Here is a 19374-nt window from a genome sequence, read left to right on the forward strand (position 1 = left end):
GTGCGCGCTCCCGCAAGTGGCCACCAGGTGGCGCAGCCGCCCTCGAGAACGCAGCCGGGGGGGCTGCACGCGCACCTCCGTGTGCCCCCCATGTGCCCCGCCGTGAGCCCCGTGCAGCCCCGTGTGCTCCATGTGCCCCATGTGTCCCCATCCGTGAGCCCCTGTGTGTGCCCCATGTGCCCCCCATCTGTGAGCCTCTGTGTGCCCCATATGTCCCCATCCGTGAGCCCATATGTGCCCATCTGTGACCCTCTGTATGTGCCCCAATCCATGAACCCCTGTGTGTGCCCCATGTGCTCCCCATCCATGAACCCCTGTATGTGCCCCATGTGCTCCCCATCCATGAACCCCTGTGTGTGCCCCACATGCCCCCCTCCGTAAGCCCCTGTGTGTGCCCCATGTGCCCCAATTCATGAGCCCCTCTGTGCTTCCCCTGTTCTCCTGTGCAACTTCATATGCCTCCACGTGCCCCCCATGTGCCCCCTACCCATGAACCTCTCTGTGCTTCCCTCTGTTCTCCTCCCGTGTGACTTCGTGTGCCTCTCCGTGTCTGTCCTCCCCTATGTGCCCCCCATATGCCCCTTTATGACCCCCATGTGCCCCCCCGTGCAGGGTGCAGGGCGGGCAGAGGTGCGGGTGCCCATCCCGCACAGGCACTGCAGCCGAGCTCTGTCTGAGTGAGGGCTGGGGGGCAGAGGAGTGTGGGGGGGGGATTTTGCCTGACGTCGGTCCCCTCCGGTGCCCCTGCTCCATCACTCCTCACCCTGGGCATCATGGCCATGAGATGGATGTTGAGGGCAGGGGCCTCAGGAGGCACTACTCGCATCTCTTGGGTGGCAGCGGGGACCAGAGAGTGGAGGGGTCACATCCACCCTGGTGAACCTGGGCTGGGCAGGATGGGTGCCACGCTGGGCTGCGCTCAGGGCATCAGGAGCTCGAGCTGGCAGCCCTGCCATGTGCAAGGCTGGGCGAGCGCTGCCAGGGAATCCGGAGCCACGGTGGCTGTGCTGGGCGAGGGGTGCGAGGGAGCCCAGGACCATGGCAGCAGCGTCGAGCGAGGGATGCGAGGGAGCCCAGGACCACGGCAGCAGCGCTGGGCGAGAGGGATGCGAGGGAGCCCAGAGCCAGAGCAGCAGCATTCGGCAAGGGCTGCGAGGGAGCCCCGGGCTGTAGCAGGACCCATGGCAGCCCTGGTCTGAGGCTGGGCAGAGCGGGTCAGAGCTCAGTACCCTCCTCGCCATCATCCGCCTCAGCACCATTCAGTCCCAGCCTCCCCAGATGCTGAGCGAGGACGCGGTTGCTGCCTTTGAAAAACCCCAACCCCTCCGCAAACGGATCCTGCGCGGCCCAAGCGCGGCGCGGCCCTCAGATCTATTTCAATACCAGCTCTTTGTTCACTTATCGGTTTCTTATATCTCTTGTAGAGGTTTTTTTTTCTCCCTTTCCTCTTGCTCCCCCACCCACCCCTCCCGGCTTTTTCTCTTCTTTTTCCTACAATCTTTTTTTATTTTATTTTTTTTTTAATCTTCACTTCTTTCCCCTTGCCATGCCTCTGCCTCCCCAAATCTCAAGCCAGCGGGCTGTTAATTGTGTGGGAGGGGTCTTCTCAGACCCCCTCGACCTCTTGCAGACCCTGGTGTCCCTTTGCTCCCCCGTGAAACCATCAGGAACACCAGAACCCCCGGGAATTTGCTCCAGCGATGTGGGGCGAGGCTCAGCAGGTCTGGAGGAGCCATGGGTATGCTGTCAAGGTTGCCCCACAGAGCCCCTGGCTGAGGTGCAGCTGCCCCATCCCCTCCGTAGCCCCAGGGCAACCGGGGTGAACGCAGCATCGGTCTCTGGGGTGATTGCAATGGGATCCTGGCAGGGCAGGGAGAGGGGCATGGATGCTCCCGCCAGCGTGAGAAGCGAGGAGCCGAGGAGGCACAGGGAGCACTGGCAGCGCTGGCACGGCAGTGGCCGCAAGCGATGGGCAGAAGGGGCTTCTCCTGGAGCAGGGGCTCCCCTGCGCCCTGGCTGCAGACCCTCGGTGCCGTGTGGTGCCGCCTGGCGATGCTGCGGCTGGGTGCTGGCACAGGCGGGCACCACATCGCCCAGGGCTGGTGTGGGGATTATGTGGGGCTGGCATGGGGCCCCAACAACTCCTTTATCCCCCAGCACCATGTCGGTGCTGCCCTCTCCTTTCCCTTTCCTTTCTCTCTCTGTTTCCCTTTATTTCTCTCCCTTTCTGTTGCTTATTTCTCCGTTACCTTTTATTCATTCTGTCTCCACACATACGTGTGATTCTGCAACGCTCCCCCAGACCCGCTTGCCCCCAGCCCTGCTGATACCGAAGCCCCCGCCGGCAGCTTCCCAGGAAGGCGAGCAGATAATAATAGTAATAACAGTAACGGTAATAGTAATAGCAATAACGCGGTAGTAGTGGGGAGGGAGCCCTGTTGAGCTGGGAAGGGGGGGTATGAGAGCACCTGCAGACCCCTCGGAGAGGGGCCTGGCACTGTGCTGGAGGGAGGTGCACACGTGTCTGGGTGTGCACGCACACGTGTGCGTGCAGGCGACGCAGGTCGCATGTCCAGCCTGAGGTGCGGCGCATGTGCTGCGGGCGAGGGTGTTTTCACACTCCAGGGAGTGTGAGGCAGGGGTGCCCGTGTGCAGTGTGTGTGCAGGGTCTGGGGGCTGCCTCCTAACCCCCCCTGAAGCTGGTCCTCATTCTCTGCTGGAGTTTCGGGGGGGGGGGGGGGGGTGTGGTTGTCGGGAGCAGAGGAACATTTCCCCTCCCTACGTGCAGCTGGGCAGGATGGAGCTGGGCAGGATGGAGCTGGGCAGGATGGAGCTGGGTAGGATGGAGATGGGTAGGATGGAGATGGGTAGGATGGAGCTGGGCAGGATGGAGATGGGTAGGATGGAGATGGGTAGGATGGAGATGGGCAGGATGGAGATGGGTAGGATGGAGCTGGGCAGGATGGAGCTGGGCAGGATGGAGATGGGCAGGATGGAGATGGGTAGGATGGAGATGGGTAGGATGGAGATGGGCAGGATGGAGATGGGTAGGATGGAGATGGGCAGGATGGAGATGGGCAGGATGGAGATGGGCAGGATGGAGATGGGTAGGATGGAGATGGGCAGGATGGAGATGGGCAGGATGGAGATGGGTAGGATGGAGATGGGCAGGATGGAGATGGGTAGGATGGAGCTGGGCAGGATGGAGCTGGGCAGGATGGAGATGGGCAGGATGGAGATGGGTAGGATGGAGATGGGTAGGATGGAGATGGGCAGGATGGAGATGGGTAGGATGGAGATGGGCAGGATGGAGATGGGCAGGATGGAGATGGGTAGGATGGAGATGGGCAGGATGGAGATGGGTAGGATGGAGATGGGTAGGATGGAGATGGGCAGGATGGAGATGGACAGAACCATCCCCTCAGGTGTTAACACTCTCCCCCTGGAGAGGAGCAGAACCAGGGGCACCCCAGGGTGTTCGGGTGTCCCAGGAGTGAGGAATAAAACTGGTGGCACCCCAGGGTGCTGGAGCCTCCTGGGAGAGGTGGAGCAGGACGGGGGGCATCCTGCAGTACATGGTCTAGGGAAGCAGGACGGGGGGCACCTGGGGATGCTGGGGTCTCATGGGAGAGGGGGAGCACAACCAGGGGTAACTCAGGGTTCTGGGGTCTCCCAGGATTGGGGAATAAGACTGGTGGCACCCCAGGGTGCCAGAGCCTCCCTGTAGAGGTGGAGCAGGACGGGGGGCACCCTGCGGTGCTGGGGTGTCATGGGAGAGAGGGAGCAGGACCAGGGGCCCCTTGGGATGCTGGGATGTCATGGGAGGGTGGGGCAGGACCGGGGCACCTTGGGATGCTGGGGTGTCATGGGAGAGAGGGAGCAGAATCGGGGCCCCTTGGGATGCTGGGGTGTCATGGGAGAGAGGGAGCAGGATCAGGGGCCCCCCGGGATGCTGGGGTCTCCCGGGAGAGGGGGGCAGAACCGGGGGCGGTGCGGGCAAGGCGCTGGGTGCAGGGTCCCCGGGCCGCCCCCGCCCGGTGCCGCTGCCGGTGCCCCCCCCCCCCCCCGCGGGGGCGGCGGGCCGGGATTGGCGGGGCTCGGCGGAGGCACCGCCCGGCCCCAGCAAGTCTCCAACTTTCTTCCTGCCTCCCCTCGCCGTCGCCTTCCTCCCTCCCTCCCTCCCTCCGCCCGCCCTGCCGTGCGCCCTCCATCCCGGGAGCCCCGCGGAGCCCCGCGATGCTCGCCCGCCGCCTCCCCCTGCTCGTGCCCTGGCTGCTCCTGCAGGTACCGGGGCTCCGCCTGCGCCCCGCGGACAACTTGCTGCCGGGGGGAGGCGTGCAGTTACGGGGGGGGGGGCTTAGTTCCAGGAGGAGGGGGTCGTGCAATTATGGGGGGGTGCATTTCCAGTGGGAGGGGGTCGTGCAATTAAAGGGGGTGCATTTCCAGTGGGAGGGGGTCGTGCAATTAAAGGGGGTGCATTTCCAGGAGGAGGGGGTCGTGCAATTAAAGGGGGTGCATTTCCAGGAGGAGGGGGTCGTGCAATTTAAGGGGGTGCATTTCCAGGAGGAGGGGGTCGTGCAATTTAAGGGGGTGCATTTCCAGGAGGAGGGGGTCGTGCAATTTAAGGGGTGCATTTCCAGTGGGAGGGGGTCGTGCAATTAAAGGGGGTGCATTTCCAGGAGGAGGGGGTCGTGCAATTAAAGGGGGTGCATTTCCAGTGGGAGGGGGTCGTGCAATTAAAGGGGTGCATTTCCAGTGGGAGGGGGTCGTGCAATTTAAAGGGGTGCATTTCCAGGAGGAGGGGGGCGTGCAATTAAAGGGGCGCGTTTCCAGGAGGAAGGGGTCGTGCAGTTCCCGGGGGGGGTGGTATCGGGGGGGGGGACGGGGGACGGGGAACGTGTAGTCCTGGTGCGGGGGGGCTGTCATGCAGTGGTGGGGAGGATGTGCGGCTACTGGGCAGACGTGCGGTTCGCGGGGGGGGGCGGCGTGCAGTCGCAGGAGCTCCGGTAATCATGGGGAGAGCGGCTAATTGGGGGGGGGTGTGCAATCCTGAGAAGGGGGTCATGCAATTACTGGGGGGCTGGAGCGGTGGACAAGGCTGGACAGGCGTTTGCAGGGAGGTGAATGGGACAGTTGTGTGTGTGTGGGGGGGGCACCGGGCGGGGGTCGCACAGCGTTGGTCCTGCCCGCCCCAAGTTGGAGAGGGCTCCGAGCTGCCCTGGGCTCCGCGCGGGGGTGCGGGGGGGCTTCGAGCTCGGACAGCGGGCGGAGTTGGGGGTCGGGATGGGGCGTGGGGGGCAGCGGTGGGTCCTGTGTGCCCCCCTTCCCCCCCGGTTCCAAGCCCCCCCGCCCTCCCCTTTCCCTTTGCGGAGCGCGGGAGGCGCCGTCTGGCAAGAGGGGGGGGGACAGCGAGGCGTGAGACGGAGCCGAGCGGAGGCGGGGGGGGGGGGGGGGGGGGTGCGAGGAAAAGGGGGGAAGCCGGGGGGGAGGGCAGCTGGGGGGACTGGGACCCTACGAGCCCGAGCTGGGGCCCTGCAAGTCTCCCTGGCTCTGCCGAGGGGGCGAGCGCTGAAACCACCTGCAGAGATGATGCCTCATTCCTGTCCTGAATTGGTGCGGGCTCAGTTCCGGCACCAGCGTTTGGCCTTCGCCTCAGCATCTCTGTCGCCTGTCTCGCCCGAGGTACCCCTCAGCTTGGGGTTGGCGTTGGGGGGCATTTCCCCTCTCGGCTTGGCGTTAGGGGGGCATTTCCCCTCTCGGCTTGGCCTCGCTGGGCAGCGGGCTTTGCCTATTTTTGCCCCTTTGCCTGTCTGTGGAGGCTGAGGAGAGGCTGCGGATGCCTCCCCGCCCGCAGAGCCCTCACCCGTGATGTCCCCCGGTCCCAGACACTCAATGCTTCCCAAGGCCACTCACCCCTGTGTGTGTCCCCCCCCCCGTCACCTCCTCTTGGAGCCCAGCGAGGCTTTTCCTCCCCAGCACGAGCTGCTGTGTTTGGGGGCTACAGCTGCATCTGGTGCCGGCATCTGTGGTGGTCATGAATGGGGGGATTTGTGCCCCCCCTCAGCCCTGACGGGGCTGATCATCCAGCAGATCTGATGTCCTGACACTCCACTTTTACTTTCTGTGTTTCATGAATAAAATCAAACGAGTCAATTCCCTCTCGGGAATTGGATGCACATCAGGGACCCCCTCCCTGCATAACCCTACCCCCCAGGCGAAGGCTCTTGCAACTTGTCTCTCTCTGGCACGCTCCTCTGGAGGTACACGGATGGATAAATGTGTGTGACTGTGTGGGGGTGGCTCTGCGTGACCCCCCCCCCCCCTTTCCCCCGTGTCCATCTAACGCAGAGCATCTGTCGGTGCTGGAGCTGCTTCAAGACAAATGGTTTTGTTTTGATGAAATCAGGAGCAGGGCGCTGCCCCTGTCCCCCGTTCCTGCCCGCACAGGCAGCAGCGGTGGGGCTGAGGTGGGGGGCTGGTGGCCAGGGATGCAGAAGATTCCTGCCACGTGTGGGAAATCACCCTGGGGAGATGCTGGCAGGGGAGGGGGCTCCAAATGCTCTGCTGCGGTGCAGGGCATGGGGACAGCTTGCTGGGGGTCTGGGGTCTGCGCAGCTCTGCATCCCACGGAGTCGCAGGGGAAAGGAGATGGAGCTGTTCCTGCTCCCTCAGTCTTCCTGTTGGGAAGAAACTTTCCCAGCCCCTCGAGGGGCAGGAGGTGAGGGGGGACCCCCACCGGCTCGCTCCCCCCAGCCCCTGTTGCTGCACGGGACCTGAGCTCCCAGTGCCGCATCCCAGGGTTGTGATGGGAGTAGTGGGTGAAGAGGCTGATTTAGGGGTGGGTTTGCCACCCGGGGTGTGTGTGTGTGTGTGTTTGTGAGAGGTCCCTGCTGCAGGGAGGATGGACCCCCATAGGTTCTCCCTGCCGTGCTATGTGTTTGCTGATTGTCCCTGCTTGGGTGCGTGTCGGGTGTGCATCTCCCTGCTGGGATGGACAAGCTCTCCTGGCCCAGCGGGTGCCTGGCTCTGCTTTGTGGGTTCAGATCATCACCGCTATGATTGCCCCCCACCCCTCAACGGCTGCTCCTTCTCCTTCCCTGCCCCTGGGCCTGGAGTGGCAGCGCTTGGGCAGGCAGCAGAGATGCTGCCCAGTGCTTCCCGCAGGTGATCTCCCCGCCTCAGCCTTCCTCAGGCTCCTGGGTTATGTTTGTACATTAGATATTTTATTTTTTTTTCTGTGCACTGAGCATTAAATCTCAGGGTCCTTCAGAGAAGGGACGGCCTTTGCACTGGTTTGGGTCCCATCCAGCCCCCCAGGTACACCCAGGAGCGGTGGAAGACCCGCGGCTGGGCAGTTCTGGGTGCAGCTCGTGGGTGCTCCTGCAGCCGCCCTTGGGTTCCATGGGGCAGCTGTGGTTTTGCAGAGAGGAAGGATGATTCTGGACGGCAGCCTCCTGGCCTTCTGCTTTAGCCCCACGGTCCCTGATGCCCAGGTGACAGCACGATGTGAACAAGAGCCACCACTCCCCTAGGTAGGAGCAAGCAGGGTGCAGCTGGGCTGCTTGGGAGGAGAGCGGGGCTTGCGGCTCCGACAGCAGCGGGGCTGGAGCCGGGACCCCGGGGGTCTCTCTTTGCCCCTGCTCTGGCCCCACTGCCTTCCTCTACCTGGGGAGCTGCCTTTCTTGCCTTGGTTTCCCTCCTTCCTGCGGGTGGAGGTGAGATAAAGGGTGTCTGCGAAGCACCTGGAGTGTTGTTGGCATGTTTTCCTTCCTGGATTAACCCTTCCCAGGCAAATCCTGGGTGGTCGTGCCAGTAGGATGCTGGTGGCATGGGATACCCACCTCCAGGAAACTCACCCTGCTTCATTCCCTTTCCAGTGCTGTCACCCAAGAGCTGTCACACATCTCCCGGTTGTTGGCTGACAGATGGCTTTGCTCTTAAGCAGATGCTGCCAGCCCCGGTGGTGCAAGGACACCCCTATTCGCTCACACCCTCTAGCTCTCATTAATGGGGAGAATTTAACCCTTTCATGGCTCCAAGACTTGTACCTATTTGGGGCCAGGAGAGAGAGGAAAGAGGGTTTTGGGTGGTGGGGCAGCCCTGCAAGCTCCCTTCTGACCAGGGGTCCCTCTGGGTGCAGCGCTGTAGGGGACCAGCACTGGCAGGATGGTACCTGGGCAGTACCTGGACAGTGTCTGCTGAGGCAGGGGGAGCAGCTGTGTGCATCCCCACTCTCCTGATTCCTGGGGATCTCCTGAGCTGAGCTGACCATCGTTGCGCTGGGTGCTGTGTGCTCAGCATGGCTGAGCTAATCTATCGCCAAACAAACACATACTGTTATTCTGAAAGAAGGTTTCCAAGCGACTCATTTCCCTTTTTTTAATAACTCTTCCCTGTGGTGCCCTTTGCACCCTGAGCTGGGAGATTCAATAAGGCTGGAGCCTGGAGCGTGGCGCAGCGCAGCCTCCCGCTGCGCGCGGGGGGGAAGCGGTGGCTGGGGAGGGGGGGGGACACCCAGGAGTGCCCCCTGGCCAGACCCACTCCTGCTCCACCACCGTGTTGTTCTGACTGAAATCTCAGGCCTGGTTTATTGCTTTCCTTTCCTGCACTTCATTTTCATTGCCAGTTTTCTGCTGGGTACTGGGGTGGGTGGGGGGGTACTGGGAAGGGGTGGCCCGAGCTGGGACAATGAGGCAGGTGGCAAAGCGGGTGCTCCCTCTGCAATAACCCGAGTGCCCATCAGCCCTACTGCTAATCACACCCATGCCAATTAACACTCTCAGATTAATGACTTTTGCCCCCCCACCCCCCCCCCCCGCATCCGCAGCTCCTCCTCCCAGGGAGTCAAAGTCCCAGCAGCTGGTGGCCCAACAGTGGGGTGATGCTGCGCTGAGACCCTGGCAGCTGAAGCCTCCCACCCCCCACCTGCCCTGGCCAAGCTCCAGCATCTCTGAAGAGCTGCCAGACTCAGCCTTCGCGCTCAGACGCTGAAGGTAAATGGCCCAGGAAAGATGAAGCTTCCTCTCCAGCCGCTTGGATTGCTACTAAAGAAATAATCACATCCCTCTGCTCATGTTCTTTCCCCCCCCCTTCTTTTTTTTTTTCCTGATCGCTGTTGCAAAAGGAAAGTCATTGTGGAAATCAGCACCCAGCCTGCAGAACTGATCAGCTACAAAGAGCCTGCAGGGCCCTGAGCTCACGGTGGGATTAATTTTACACTCCCCAAATAAATCCCAGCCAAGCCCCCGTCGCTCGGGCAGGGGTGACTGCCGGACACCCCTGGCACGGAGATTGCTCAGCCCAGCGCTGCCGGCAGCACAGACCCCTCCGAGCCCCGCGCTGTCCCGGCAGCTGGGCTGGCCTCAGCTGGTGTCACAGGAGGCAAAGGCCCCCTCATTCCGCATCCCGTCCCCCCTACACTGGGCAGCTCCTTGGTGAGCAGAGTGATGCTTTACATTGCGTTGCCTGGCACCTACTTAGGACCAGATGCCTGTGTGCAAAGCGGGGTCCAATCCGACTCCAGGGGTTGTGAGGGGGCTTCCAAGGGACAGTGGGCTGCAGGATCCTCCTCATCCCCTGCTCGAGGTGGGAGCCAGTGCCTGGCTGCAGCAGGATACAGCCCCTGTGAGCCTGGGATGGTGCAGCCAGAGAGGAGCTGCAGCCCCAGCGATGCCCTTGAGGGTCCCCTGTGCCTCTGGGTCTCCTGGAGGGTTTTAATCAGCTCTGCCGCTCGGGGGATGCGGGGCACAGCCATGTCCCTGCTGCTGCTACTCCCTTCCTTCTAGTCTTGGGGAGAATAAATCCTGGCTGGCCCTGGGAATGTGCCGGAGGGGAAATGGGGCAGCAAGGGGGTGCAGTGCTTTGGGGAGAAGAGGGCGACTAGGATGGGGTCCCCACTGAGGGGACAGCCCTGCATATACCCCTCTTGGCAGTGACCTTCGCACTGCCTCGTTGAGGGGAGGCTGTGGTGCAGCAGGGAAGGGGGGGGCACTGGAAATGCAATTTATGATCCCGCCTGATACGATCTTATAAAATTTCCCGGGCACACTCGAAATTACATTTCCATAGCTCAGGAGAAGCGATCTCCTTGCACGCTGATACCTGCCACTTTTATGGCTACATTTATTGCAATAATAAAGTGAAATGGTGAGGCAAGGGGTGGGGGCGGGCCAGGGGGGAGGAGAGGCAGCTGGGCAGAAGCGGGGGGTGGCTGCATCCCTGAGGGCCTGTGGTCCCTCTGGTTTGGGGAGAGAGAGGAGGGCTTGGAGCAAGCCGCCACCTCTCTGCACCCCCCCCAGAAAGATCTTGCTCTCCAAAGAGCCAGGGCAGCTGCGGAGGTGTAGAGGGAGCCCCGCAGCCTGCCCTTCCCACTGTGGGGAAACTGAGGCAGAGCTGCAGGGGCTGAGGAGGGAGAATGCGGGCATCCTTGCTGGGCATCCTGGCTGCCAGTGATGCAGGAGCGACCTGGGATTATTCCGTGCCGCCTCTGTTTTCCCACATATCATCTGTGTGAGATGCCCGTGTTTGCACACTCCTGCCAGCGCCCAGCCCCAGCTCTCTCCATGCTGTGGCAGTGCAGGGGGCACTGTGGCTCGTGCTGGATGTGTAGCGATGCGCTGGCCAGGGAGCAGCCCCTCTCTCCGGTGACCCCCAGGCCTTCCACCCTGTCACTGCGCGATGCTGGGTCCCACTGGCGGATCTGAGCTGGGTGTTTCAGGCTGGGCTCCTCCTGGCTTGCGGAACGCTGGCAATGCGCTCCTGGGCGAGCAGGATTCAGTTTTCTCCGAGCCCATCAGCCTGCACATCCCCATCCCTCCCACGGCCCCCGTGCCCCCTTGCTGCTGGCTTGTGCACACCCGCCTGCACACCCCTCTCCCCGCTTCCTGCTCCGTTTATCTCCTCATTTTCTCATTCATTCCCTTTTCTTCCTTAGGTCCAATGAGTCACACAAGCCCTGAATCCTTTGCCTGGTTCTGTCTCCTCCCTTCTATTATATTTTTTTCCTTTGCTCTTAACAGCGCTTTCCTTTTTCACCCGTGGGGGGGAGAGACTGGGAATGTACATTTTTTTCCCTGCTTCCCCCCCTGGCAGCCACCTACCAGCTCCTGTCTCACCATGAAGCCCTTAAAAGTAATAAATAAATAAAACAATGCTGAGAAAAGAAAAGGCAGGAAACGAGTGACAGGGAAAAGGAACCAAAACGAAAGAAAGAAGGAGGGGAAAAAAAGTCCTACTCGAGCTATGAAATATTTATTAGCCAGCGCGTGCCGAGTGCGTTAATAAAGCCGCAGCATTTGCATATTTTTTCTGTCTGCAAGGAGCGAGGTGTCTGTTTAGGGGGTGAAGGCAAACGCGTCTGTGGGAAGCTGATTTCTCCCGGCTCCGTGCAGGTCGTGCTCCCGCACGAGGTGATGCAGCCCTCGAGGTGATGCAGCCCTCGTGCGAGCGTTGCTTGGGCTGGGGTGTCACTGGGAGCAGAGCCCCAGCGTGGGTCCTGCTGCCGCCGCAGGCTGCACACGTGCAGGGTGGGTGCTGGCAATCCTGCAGCACCATCACAACCCAATGATGGATTTGGCTTTGGTGAGCTCCTACAGGCTCTCCCTCGCTGTGAGGATGTGCTGGTGCTGGGTTTGCCCCTCCTGGGGGGGCTTCTGCAGCCACCTGCCTCCGAGGTGCGTGCAAACGGCTGTTGGTTGCGACAGTGGCAGAAGCAGCAGAGGAAAGAACCAGGGAGGCCTTTGGGTGGTCACGCTGAGCTCACCTCCCAGACAGGATTCGTCCGGCTGTCACTACAACTCCATGTGCATGTGTGGCAGGGTGGTTGTGCATGAGTGCACCCCAACTTGTCCCTGTCTGTCACTAGCGTGACCCCTTGGTGCCTGGGATAGGAGCAGGAGCGTGGTGTGCTTTTACCCCGCTGCATCCATCCCACCCACTGTGCTGGGGTGAGGGGGGGCAGCTGGGTGGGGGCTCCCGGCTGTGAGCAGGGGGGTGGGAAGAGGGGGCTGAGCGACACCCGGGGGGATTGTGAGGTGAGGAGGGAATGGGAGGGCAGTGGGGGGGTCTGGCTGTGGGGTGAGCCGCTGCCTGCAGTGTGCCATGCGTGGCAGCGCTGGTGCTGACTTCGCCGGCAAGGATTGTTGGGGGCACTGAGCAGAGCCAGCCCCCATTAGTGCTGTGGTCCTGGAGCTGCTGGTGAGGGATGGGGCTTTCAAAGTGTCTTTGAGCTGGCAAGCAGTGGGACCTGAAGGTGGGTGCTGGGCACAGCCGACTGGGTTTCTCCTCTTGCCCTTGTGAGGCTGAGGTGGGGGCTCTGTCCTTCCTCCTGAGTCCTTCCTGCACTCCTTGCCCCTGGCACCCCACACCTACCTGACAGCCCACAGCCCTCCCCTAGAGCCCCCCTGCAAGACTGCTCACCACCCCAATTCCTGCCCCTCCATCACCTGCCCCACTCCCCATCCCAGAACCCTGTCCTTTTGTCCTTGAGTCCTCGTCGCCGCAGGAGCAGCAGCATCCTCAGTCACAGCCTCCCTGGGTCAGGATGGGCAGCCAGGCTGGGTCTCACTGTGGTCTGTGGCCCCTGGGCTCCTCGCAGCTCCACCAGCACCCTGGGCCCAGCCCAGATCAATTTGTTTCCCTGGCACCAAGGAGTTATCACCGCAGATTTGCCTCATAGAGACTTTCATTAGCAGCCTGCTGCTCCCCAAACCCCATCCGCGGAGCAGCACATGCTTGCGCCCAGTGAGGCAGAGGCATGGCTGAACCCCTGATGGCTACTGGGGCACAGAAACACGCTCATCAATGGGTGCTCAAACACTGAGGAGCAGAGGCTTCCCAGCAAAGGCACACACGCAGAGCCACCTTGCTTCATGTGTGCATGTGCAACCAGGCACGCATGCACACGGATAGGCTCTCAGGGATGCGCAGGGCACGTGGAGGCATTTGTGCACAAGCAGCTGCATGCAGAGTGGTGCATGCATACATGAGGGACCGCAGGCTTTCATTGCATTCACCTGCATGCTGCAGGTGCACCCTGGGCTCTTGGGTGCACACTTGCAGGCGTGCACACTCGCTCACAGACGTGGGAGCACACACACACACACACACACGTGGAGCTCGCTGTGAGCTCTCGCCCACACACAGTCATTCAGACGTGTGTTGCACGCCTCAGAACGCTGGGACGTGTGCTTGGGTCCCTTGCTGCAGCCCGGCAGAGCCCACCGCTATACCGCATCACCCTGCCACCGCATTAGCACCCGCGCGGCGCCGGCGAGATAAATGGGAGCTGTCAGAGGCACCTTGTTTGCTGCTAACCTTTGGAAATGCCACACCGCCCCGGGCTGCACTGCGCCGGGGGGAGCGGGCCCGCGAGGATTGTCGCTCACCACCTCCAATTAATCTCCTTGCACTAACGAAGGCAGCGGGGTGACAGGGCAGAGACCTGCTTGACCCTGCACCCATGGGAAGAGGTGGAGACCCCGTTCAGGTCGGGGACAGCTTGGAGTGAGGTGCAGGGGACAGGCTGGCTTGATGGGGCTGTCGCTGATGCTCTGCCAGTGGCACAGGCTGAGGCTGTTTTGCCTTGACATGGTACCCTATGGCCCTGTTCTTGGAGCGCTGAGAGCTCCTCGCAGCTCGTGCTGGGAAGCTGGGCCACCCCGCCCCTCCCTGCACCGATCCGCTCCCCTTCGCCAAGGTCACCGCGGGTCTCCCGGGAGCCGCTGACGGTACTTGGCCCCACCAGCAAATGGGATGTGAGTGGCCATCACTGCTGGTCCTGACAAGCCAAATTGATGCCGGCACCAAGAGCCTTCCTAGTCCCTCTGCAGGCACCCCTGAATCCTTGCCTGGCTGCTGGTGCACACACGGAGCGACACGCAGGTGCCTGCAGCCCCGCACATGGGAAAGTGCACAAGGGGTTTGAGAACAGCAAACCCATACATTGTTGTCTCGTCGTGCGTGGATGCAGCAGCACATGCATGTGTAATGGGAAAAAAACAGACAAACATCCATGAATGGTGCATCACAGCCAGAGCCCAGCGTGCAGTGGAGCCAGACATGGGCTGACTCCGACGCAGGGCACAAATCCTGGTGCAGCCAGGAGGGAGGGGGCTCTACACACACTTGTGCAGAGCCAGGAGGCCCTGAGACCCTCATGTTTGCTTGTGAAGTGTCCGAGAGGTTCACGGGTGCGCACCCTAACCACTCACAAGCAGAAACATTAATATTTAACACCAGGTGTGAGTGGGACCTGCCCTGAATACAGAGAGCGCTGACAGGGTGCAGGGGTTGACCTTGGCTCCCTTTGGCGCTGTCGAGGAAGGTGCTTGCCGTGTCCCTGTTCTAACACGCGCCTCGCTCACACGCTCCGAGACCCCTGGCAGGAGCGGGGAAGCTGGGGCTGCAGCAGGGGCTGCAGTAGCGAGGGTCTCCCACAGGCCGTGGGCTGTGTTCCTGCTGCAATCGATAGCCCTGGCTGCATCAACAGTCGCTGCCCTGCTCCGCAATTCTCTTTCATCCCCTGCTTCCTCAGCAGCTCCTGGCGAGGGACTTGGGGTGAATGGGAGTCTGCCAGCCTGGCCCCTCGCTCATCTCTCCCTGGAAGGACGGATGCCTCTTTCCCCTGGGAATGCCCTGCCCGGCCAGCCCAGTTTGTGCCCTGCAGCCCAGTTTGTGCCCTGCAGCCCAGTTTGTGCCCTGCAGCCCAGTTTGTGCCCTGCAGGACCGTGCCCCATCCTCCTGCGCAAGCCTGGCCTGGGGACCCACGGCAATGCAGGGAGCTGGTGTCAGCGCCTCCTTCCCCAGCACGTTCTCATCTCCACTGTTTCCCCCTGCACCCCTTCTTCACTGCCTGCCTGTCCCTGTCCCTTCCTGTCCCTACTGCATCTCCGTCTCCATCAATTCCCCATCATAACCCTGTTCCCATCACATCCCCCCTCCCCACTGCATCCCATCCCCACTGCATCCCCCTCACTGCTAGCAGGGGATAACGAAAGGGGAATGAGTTAGAAAGGGAAACTGAGGCAGAGGGAAGAGGGCCACAGAGGCTCACGTAGCACTGCTGGAGGGAACACATTGTCCTGGTTCTCAGCCCTAGGTGAGACAAAGCTAGCACAAAGCTGAGAAATCACCAGAAATCTTCCCTGGACTGGTGGGGGCTTGGGCAGCATGTGTTCTCCTGAGGGCTGCAGTCTCTGCACTGCTCCCTGTGCCCTCGCCATGGGTGCAGGCAGGTTTTGGGGGGTCCCCTTCCAGCTGTGGGGTTCCAAGTGTCCCTCGTCCACCTGTGCTCATCGTGTGATGACAGAGGCTCACGGTGGATGCAGGGGCTCCCGGGCTGATGAATATGTACAGATGCGATTAATGATGGAGGGTGGCTGGTGACCCTGTGTCCCGTCCCCCCTGCAAAATGTGGCTGGAGGGGTGGTGATGGGGGGCTGCCCTTCTCCCCCTCCCCCATTTATCTTTCCATCTCACGGTCCTGCCGCACTCGCTCCCGCTCTCTCTCCGGCTGGTGAAGGCACCCGGCTTTGAAGCTGCGTTGAAATATAGATAAGGGCGAAGGCAGCAGCCGCACTCAAAGAGAGTGGGGAGGGAGCTGGGGGACGGCCAGCCCGGAGCGGGGGCTGCGAGGATGCTCAGCTGCAGTTTCGCACTGCACAGCGCCCTGTGCCTCCCTCGCCAGGCTGGGCTGAGGTCCCACAAATCCTGCTCCCCTGTCCGGACAGCCCAGTTCCTGACAGAGGCAAAGCCATGGGGCAGAGTGACCGATGCCAGCAGCAGCTTGGGCAGCCTCTCATGCCCCAGTGGCATCTTCTGCCCAAGCAGCCTCCTCTGCCCAGGCTGCCGCCTCTGCCGGTGCAGCGCGGGTGAGGGCAAGCACAAGCCAGAGCAGATTTACAGGCTCAGCCTGGCACGCACAGCATTAGGGGGATAAAGCAATAGATCCCCGAGACAGCAGAGCGCAGTCTGGCCAGAGGCTCCAGCTCAGCACTGAGGGAGGAATGGGGCAAGCACGGGGGCCCAGGGCAGCCCTCAAAATGCTGCTCCATCCTTGGTTGGTGCCCAGCGGAGCCCGGTCCCTGCACACGGTCCTGCCTGGTGATGGAGGAGGTGTGCCAGGGGCTTCACCTCTCTCTGATGGGGAGCATGGGAAAAGCACAGTGCACTCCGATGGGGAAAAAGTGTTGAGCCATGCTGACAGTGCACCAGAACGGCTGGTGCCAGGATGAGACCCAGCAATGACAGGCTCCTGCCCTGCCTCCAGCCCCTCTGGCTCAGGTTCGGTGCCGAAGCATGTCTTGGTTTCCTCTGGGAGCACAGCTCCCTCAAGTCCTTCCAGCTGGCACCTCTGCTCGCCACCTTCCATCTGCGCTCCTCTCCTCCCCGCGTCGCCCTCGGGAAGCAGGTCGTTCAGAGGAAAAACTGCGGAGCAGCCCGAGCACCTGCCAGCTTGCGTGCAACAGTGATTGACGAGGCCGGGGCTGACGGAGCAGCATCTCGCGCACCGGGAGCAGCTGGCAGGGCAAGCAGGGGCACGCCGGGCACCGGGGTGCGGAGCCAGGAGCAGCCAGGTTGAGGGATGGCGAAGCGGAGGGGGCAGGCGAGTTCGAGCAAGGGAAGGAGATGGGACACGTCAGAGACAGGGTCTCAGAGCTGAAGAGGTGCCAGCTGGCTCTGCTCCCCGCTGCTGAGCTGTGAAATGTCAGTCCCGGCAACCAGACAGGCAGTGCGATGGCCGAGGGGGACCTTGGGAAGGGCACAGTGCGGTCCCATCCCATCTGGTGCCTGGTGGGAGGTGAGTCCCAGCCCCCTCGGCGCACGAGGTCCCTTTCTTGACCAGCGTGTCTGGGAGCTGCTTCGTGATACCCCGAGCACTGGCTGCATCTCCAGAGGATCCTGGTGTGCCCATCAGCACCTCCTTAACCAGGCTCGCAGCTCTCCCAGCTTGGAGAGAACAGGCGGCTGGTTGCAGGTCGCTGCCTCAATTCCCCGTACCAGGAGAGGAGCTGGGTCTCCCCATCCTGTGAAAGCCCTTGCTAAAGGCTCCTTGCTCTGTGTTGAACGAGGGGCTATCCTCACACAGGGTTATTGCAGCTCTCTGGTGTTTTCCTCCCCTCTGCTGCCCATCTTTCCTCCTTTTGCTGTAAATTCCTTCCCCTGCCAGAATGCAGAAAGTGACCCCAGCCCCCCTGCTCCCGGCAGAGGAAGGGGTCCCCGCTCATTCCTTTTGCGCCCCTCCGCACGCAAAGCACCCCACTCTTCAGCTGTCTCTGCCCGGTGCAATTATTCTGGAGGGCGGAGCGGCTGCCGTGCAGCCTGACGGGGGTCTCTGTAATTGCAGCTGCAGATCAGAGGCACTGGGTAATGCAATTAGGCTTCCCTGGCAGGCAGCGCGGGGCTCTGATGCCTCTCCATCCCTGTACACACCGCTGCCCGCCACCCCCCTGCATTTTAATAGGCCTCAGCTGTGGCAGGGCAGGCAGTCATGAATTGTCTGGCGTCCTGCTTCTTCCCGTCACGGGGACGTGGATGATGCTGGAGAAGCAGCCCTGGTTCCTGGGATGTTGGGGACAGGCCGGTGCAGGGCTGAGCTGAGGGTGGCATGGGCAGCGTGCAGCCATGCACTGCTCTGGGCATGGAGCTGAAGGGGGGTGGTGGTGCAGGAGGGGTGCATGGATGCAAGAGGGTGCATCGACATGGAAGGGTGCATGGGGACAGGCAGGAGGATGCATGAGGGGCAGCAGGCATAGCTTAAGCAGGCTCTGCATCCTTTCCCCCAGATGGTGTGTGCTGGGGGCCACATCACCAAGACCTTGGGGTACCTGGAACTGGGCACCTCCAGCCTCCTCAAGGACGTCCCCTATGGTCCCCTGAAAACCCCAGTACTCGACCCTGGGCGGCTGATTCCGGCTGAGCCCCCGCAGGGCGCAGGGACACCCTCGGGCACTGTACGGAGCCCTTGGGACTGGCAGAAGAACCAGACTGCTGGGGAGCTGACGAGTTCACGTGCCCGGCGCAAGCCCTCGCTCAAGTCTGGCCGCACCAAGAAGATCTTTGGCTGGGGAGACTTCTACTTCAACATCAAGACACTGAAGTTCAGCCTGCTGGTGACGGGGAAGATCGTCGACCACATCAACGGGACCTTCAGCGTCTACTTTCGCCACAACTCCTCCAGCCTGGGCAACGTCTCGGTCAGCATCGTGCCCCCCTCCAAGGCAGTGGGTTTCGAGGTGCTGCTGCCGGCGCCCCCACCGCTGCCCCATCCTCCCCGCCAGCAGAGCACCCTGCCTGAGGGGCGCCCGGCCAAGGCCCTCAACTGCCACGTGGAGTACGAGAAGACCAACCGGGCACGGAAGAACAAGCCTTGCCTGTATGACCCCTCCAAGGTGTGCTTCACCGAGCACACGCAGAGCCACGCCGCCTGGCTCTGCGCCAAGCCCTTCAAGGTCATCTGCATCTTCATCTCCTTCCTCAGCATTGACTACAAGCTGGTCCAGAAGGTCTGCCCCGACTACAACTTCCAGCACGACAACCCCTACTTCGGCTGACGGGCACGGGAAGGAGCGGCAGGCGACAGAGCTGGAGGCAGATGGAGGGGCCGGGGCGGGGGCTCCTGCATCCCATCCCAGCTGCATGGTGCCCCCATCACCACCACACCGGCCCCACTCCTTCATCACCGCAGCATCTCCCCAGGGTGCAGGAGCAGGGCCAGGCGGCACAGGGCTTCCCAGCCCCATCGCCCACTGCGCAGCCACGCTCCAATCCCTGCGGTTGGGTGTGGGGTGCAGGCATGGGGTCCAGACCCCTACTCCACCGGGGGAAGGGGGGGCTGGGCTGGGGCCCCCAGGAGCGTGTGGGTGAGTCAGGGGTACAGCCCCACGCGACGCTGGGTGCGTGGCACCTCCAGGGCGGGCACAGTTGCGGGGTGGGGTTGCTGCGTGCCAGTTATGGTGCTGGGCAGAGCTCAGGCTCTGCGGCCGTGGGTGATGTGTACGCACGTGCATGTGAACACGTGTGTGCACGCCGGTCTGTGCATGTCTGAGGGCACCATCCAGGTATTTTAGAGCCTCCCCTCCTCCATCAGCCCCTCCCAAGCTGCCCCATGGACACCCCCACGTACACACTGGGGAGGACCCTGCTTGGTTGGCCATCCCTCACCCCAATTTGCAGTCCCCTGCCCACCACCATGCCGTGAAGAAGTGCCATGCCAAGGGCAGGGACGTGGAGGTCCCCATCCCTGAGCAGGCAGGGTCCTCCCTGGGGGCTGCCCTCACCCTGGCTCCGGGCAGGGGCTTCTTCATATTTTTCTAAGAAAATTAAAATGTGAAAAAAAAAAAAAAACCAACAAAAAAAAAGTGAAAGTAAAGAATA

General features: G+C 61.9%; 1 protein-coding gene across 1 annotated transcript; it reads left to right on the forward strand.

Annotated features, from left to right (window-relative positions):
* The first annotated feature begins 4167 nt into the window (after positions 1-4167).
* On the forward strand, positions 4168-19306 carry NXPH4 (neurexophilin 4). The gene is made up of 2 exons (XM_054051308.1): positions 4168-4284; positions 17784-19306. The coding sequence occupies exons 1-2, from the start codon at positions 4237-4239 to the stop codon at positions 18549-18551; spliced, it is 816 nt and encodes a 271-aa protein (XP_053907283.1). The 5' UTR covers positions 4168-4236; the 3' UTR covers positions 18552-19306.
* Positions 19307-19374: the final 68 nt, after the last annotated feature.

This window comes from Cuculus canorus, chromosome 29 (assembly GCF_017976375.1).
Source record: "Cuculus canorus isolate bCucCan1 chromosome 29, bCucCan1.pri, whole genome shotgun sequence".
NCBI lineage: Eukaryota > Metazoa > Chordata > Aves > Cuculiformes > Cuculidae > Cuculus > Cuculus canorus.

Excerpts from the sequence above, each read along its gene's own strand:
- NXPH4 (XM_054051308.1), top strand. The coding sequence starts at position 4,237 with ATGCTCGCCCGCCGCCTCCCCCTGCTCGTGCCCTGGCTGCTCCTGCAG. Across the intron at positions 4,285-17,783 it reads TGCCCTGGCTGCTCCTGCAG|ATGGTGTGTGCTGGGGGCCA; the intron begins GTACCGGGGCTC and ends CCTTTCCCCCAG.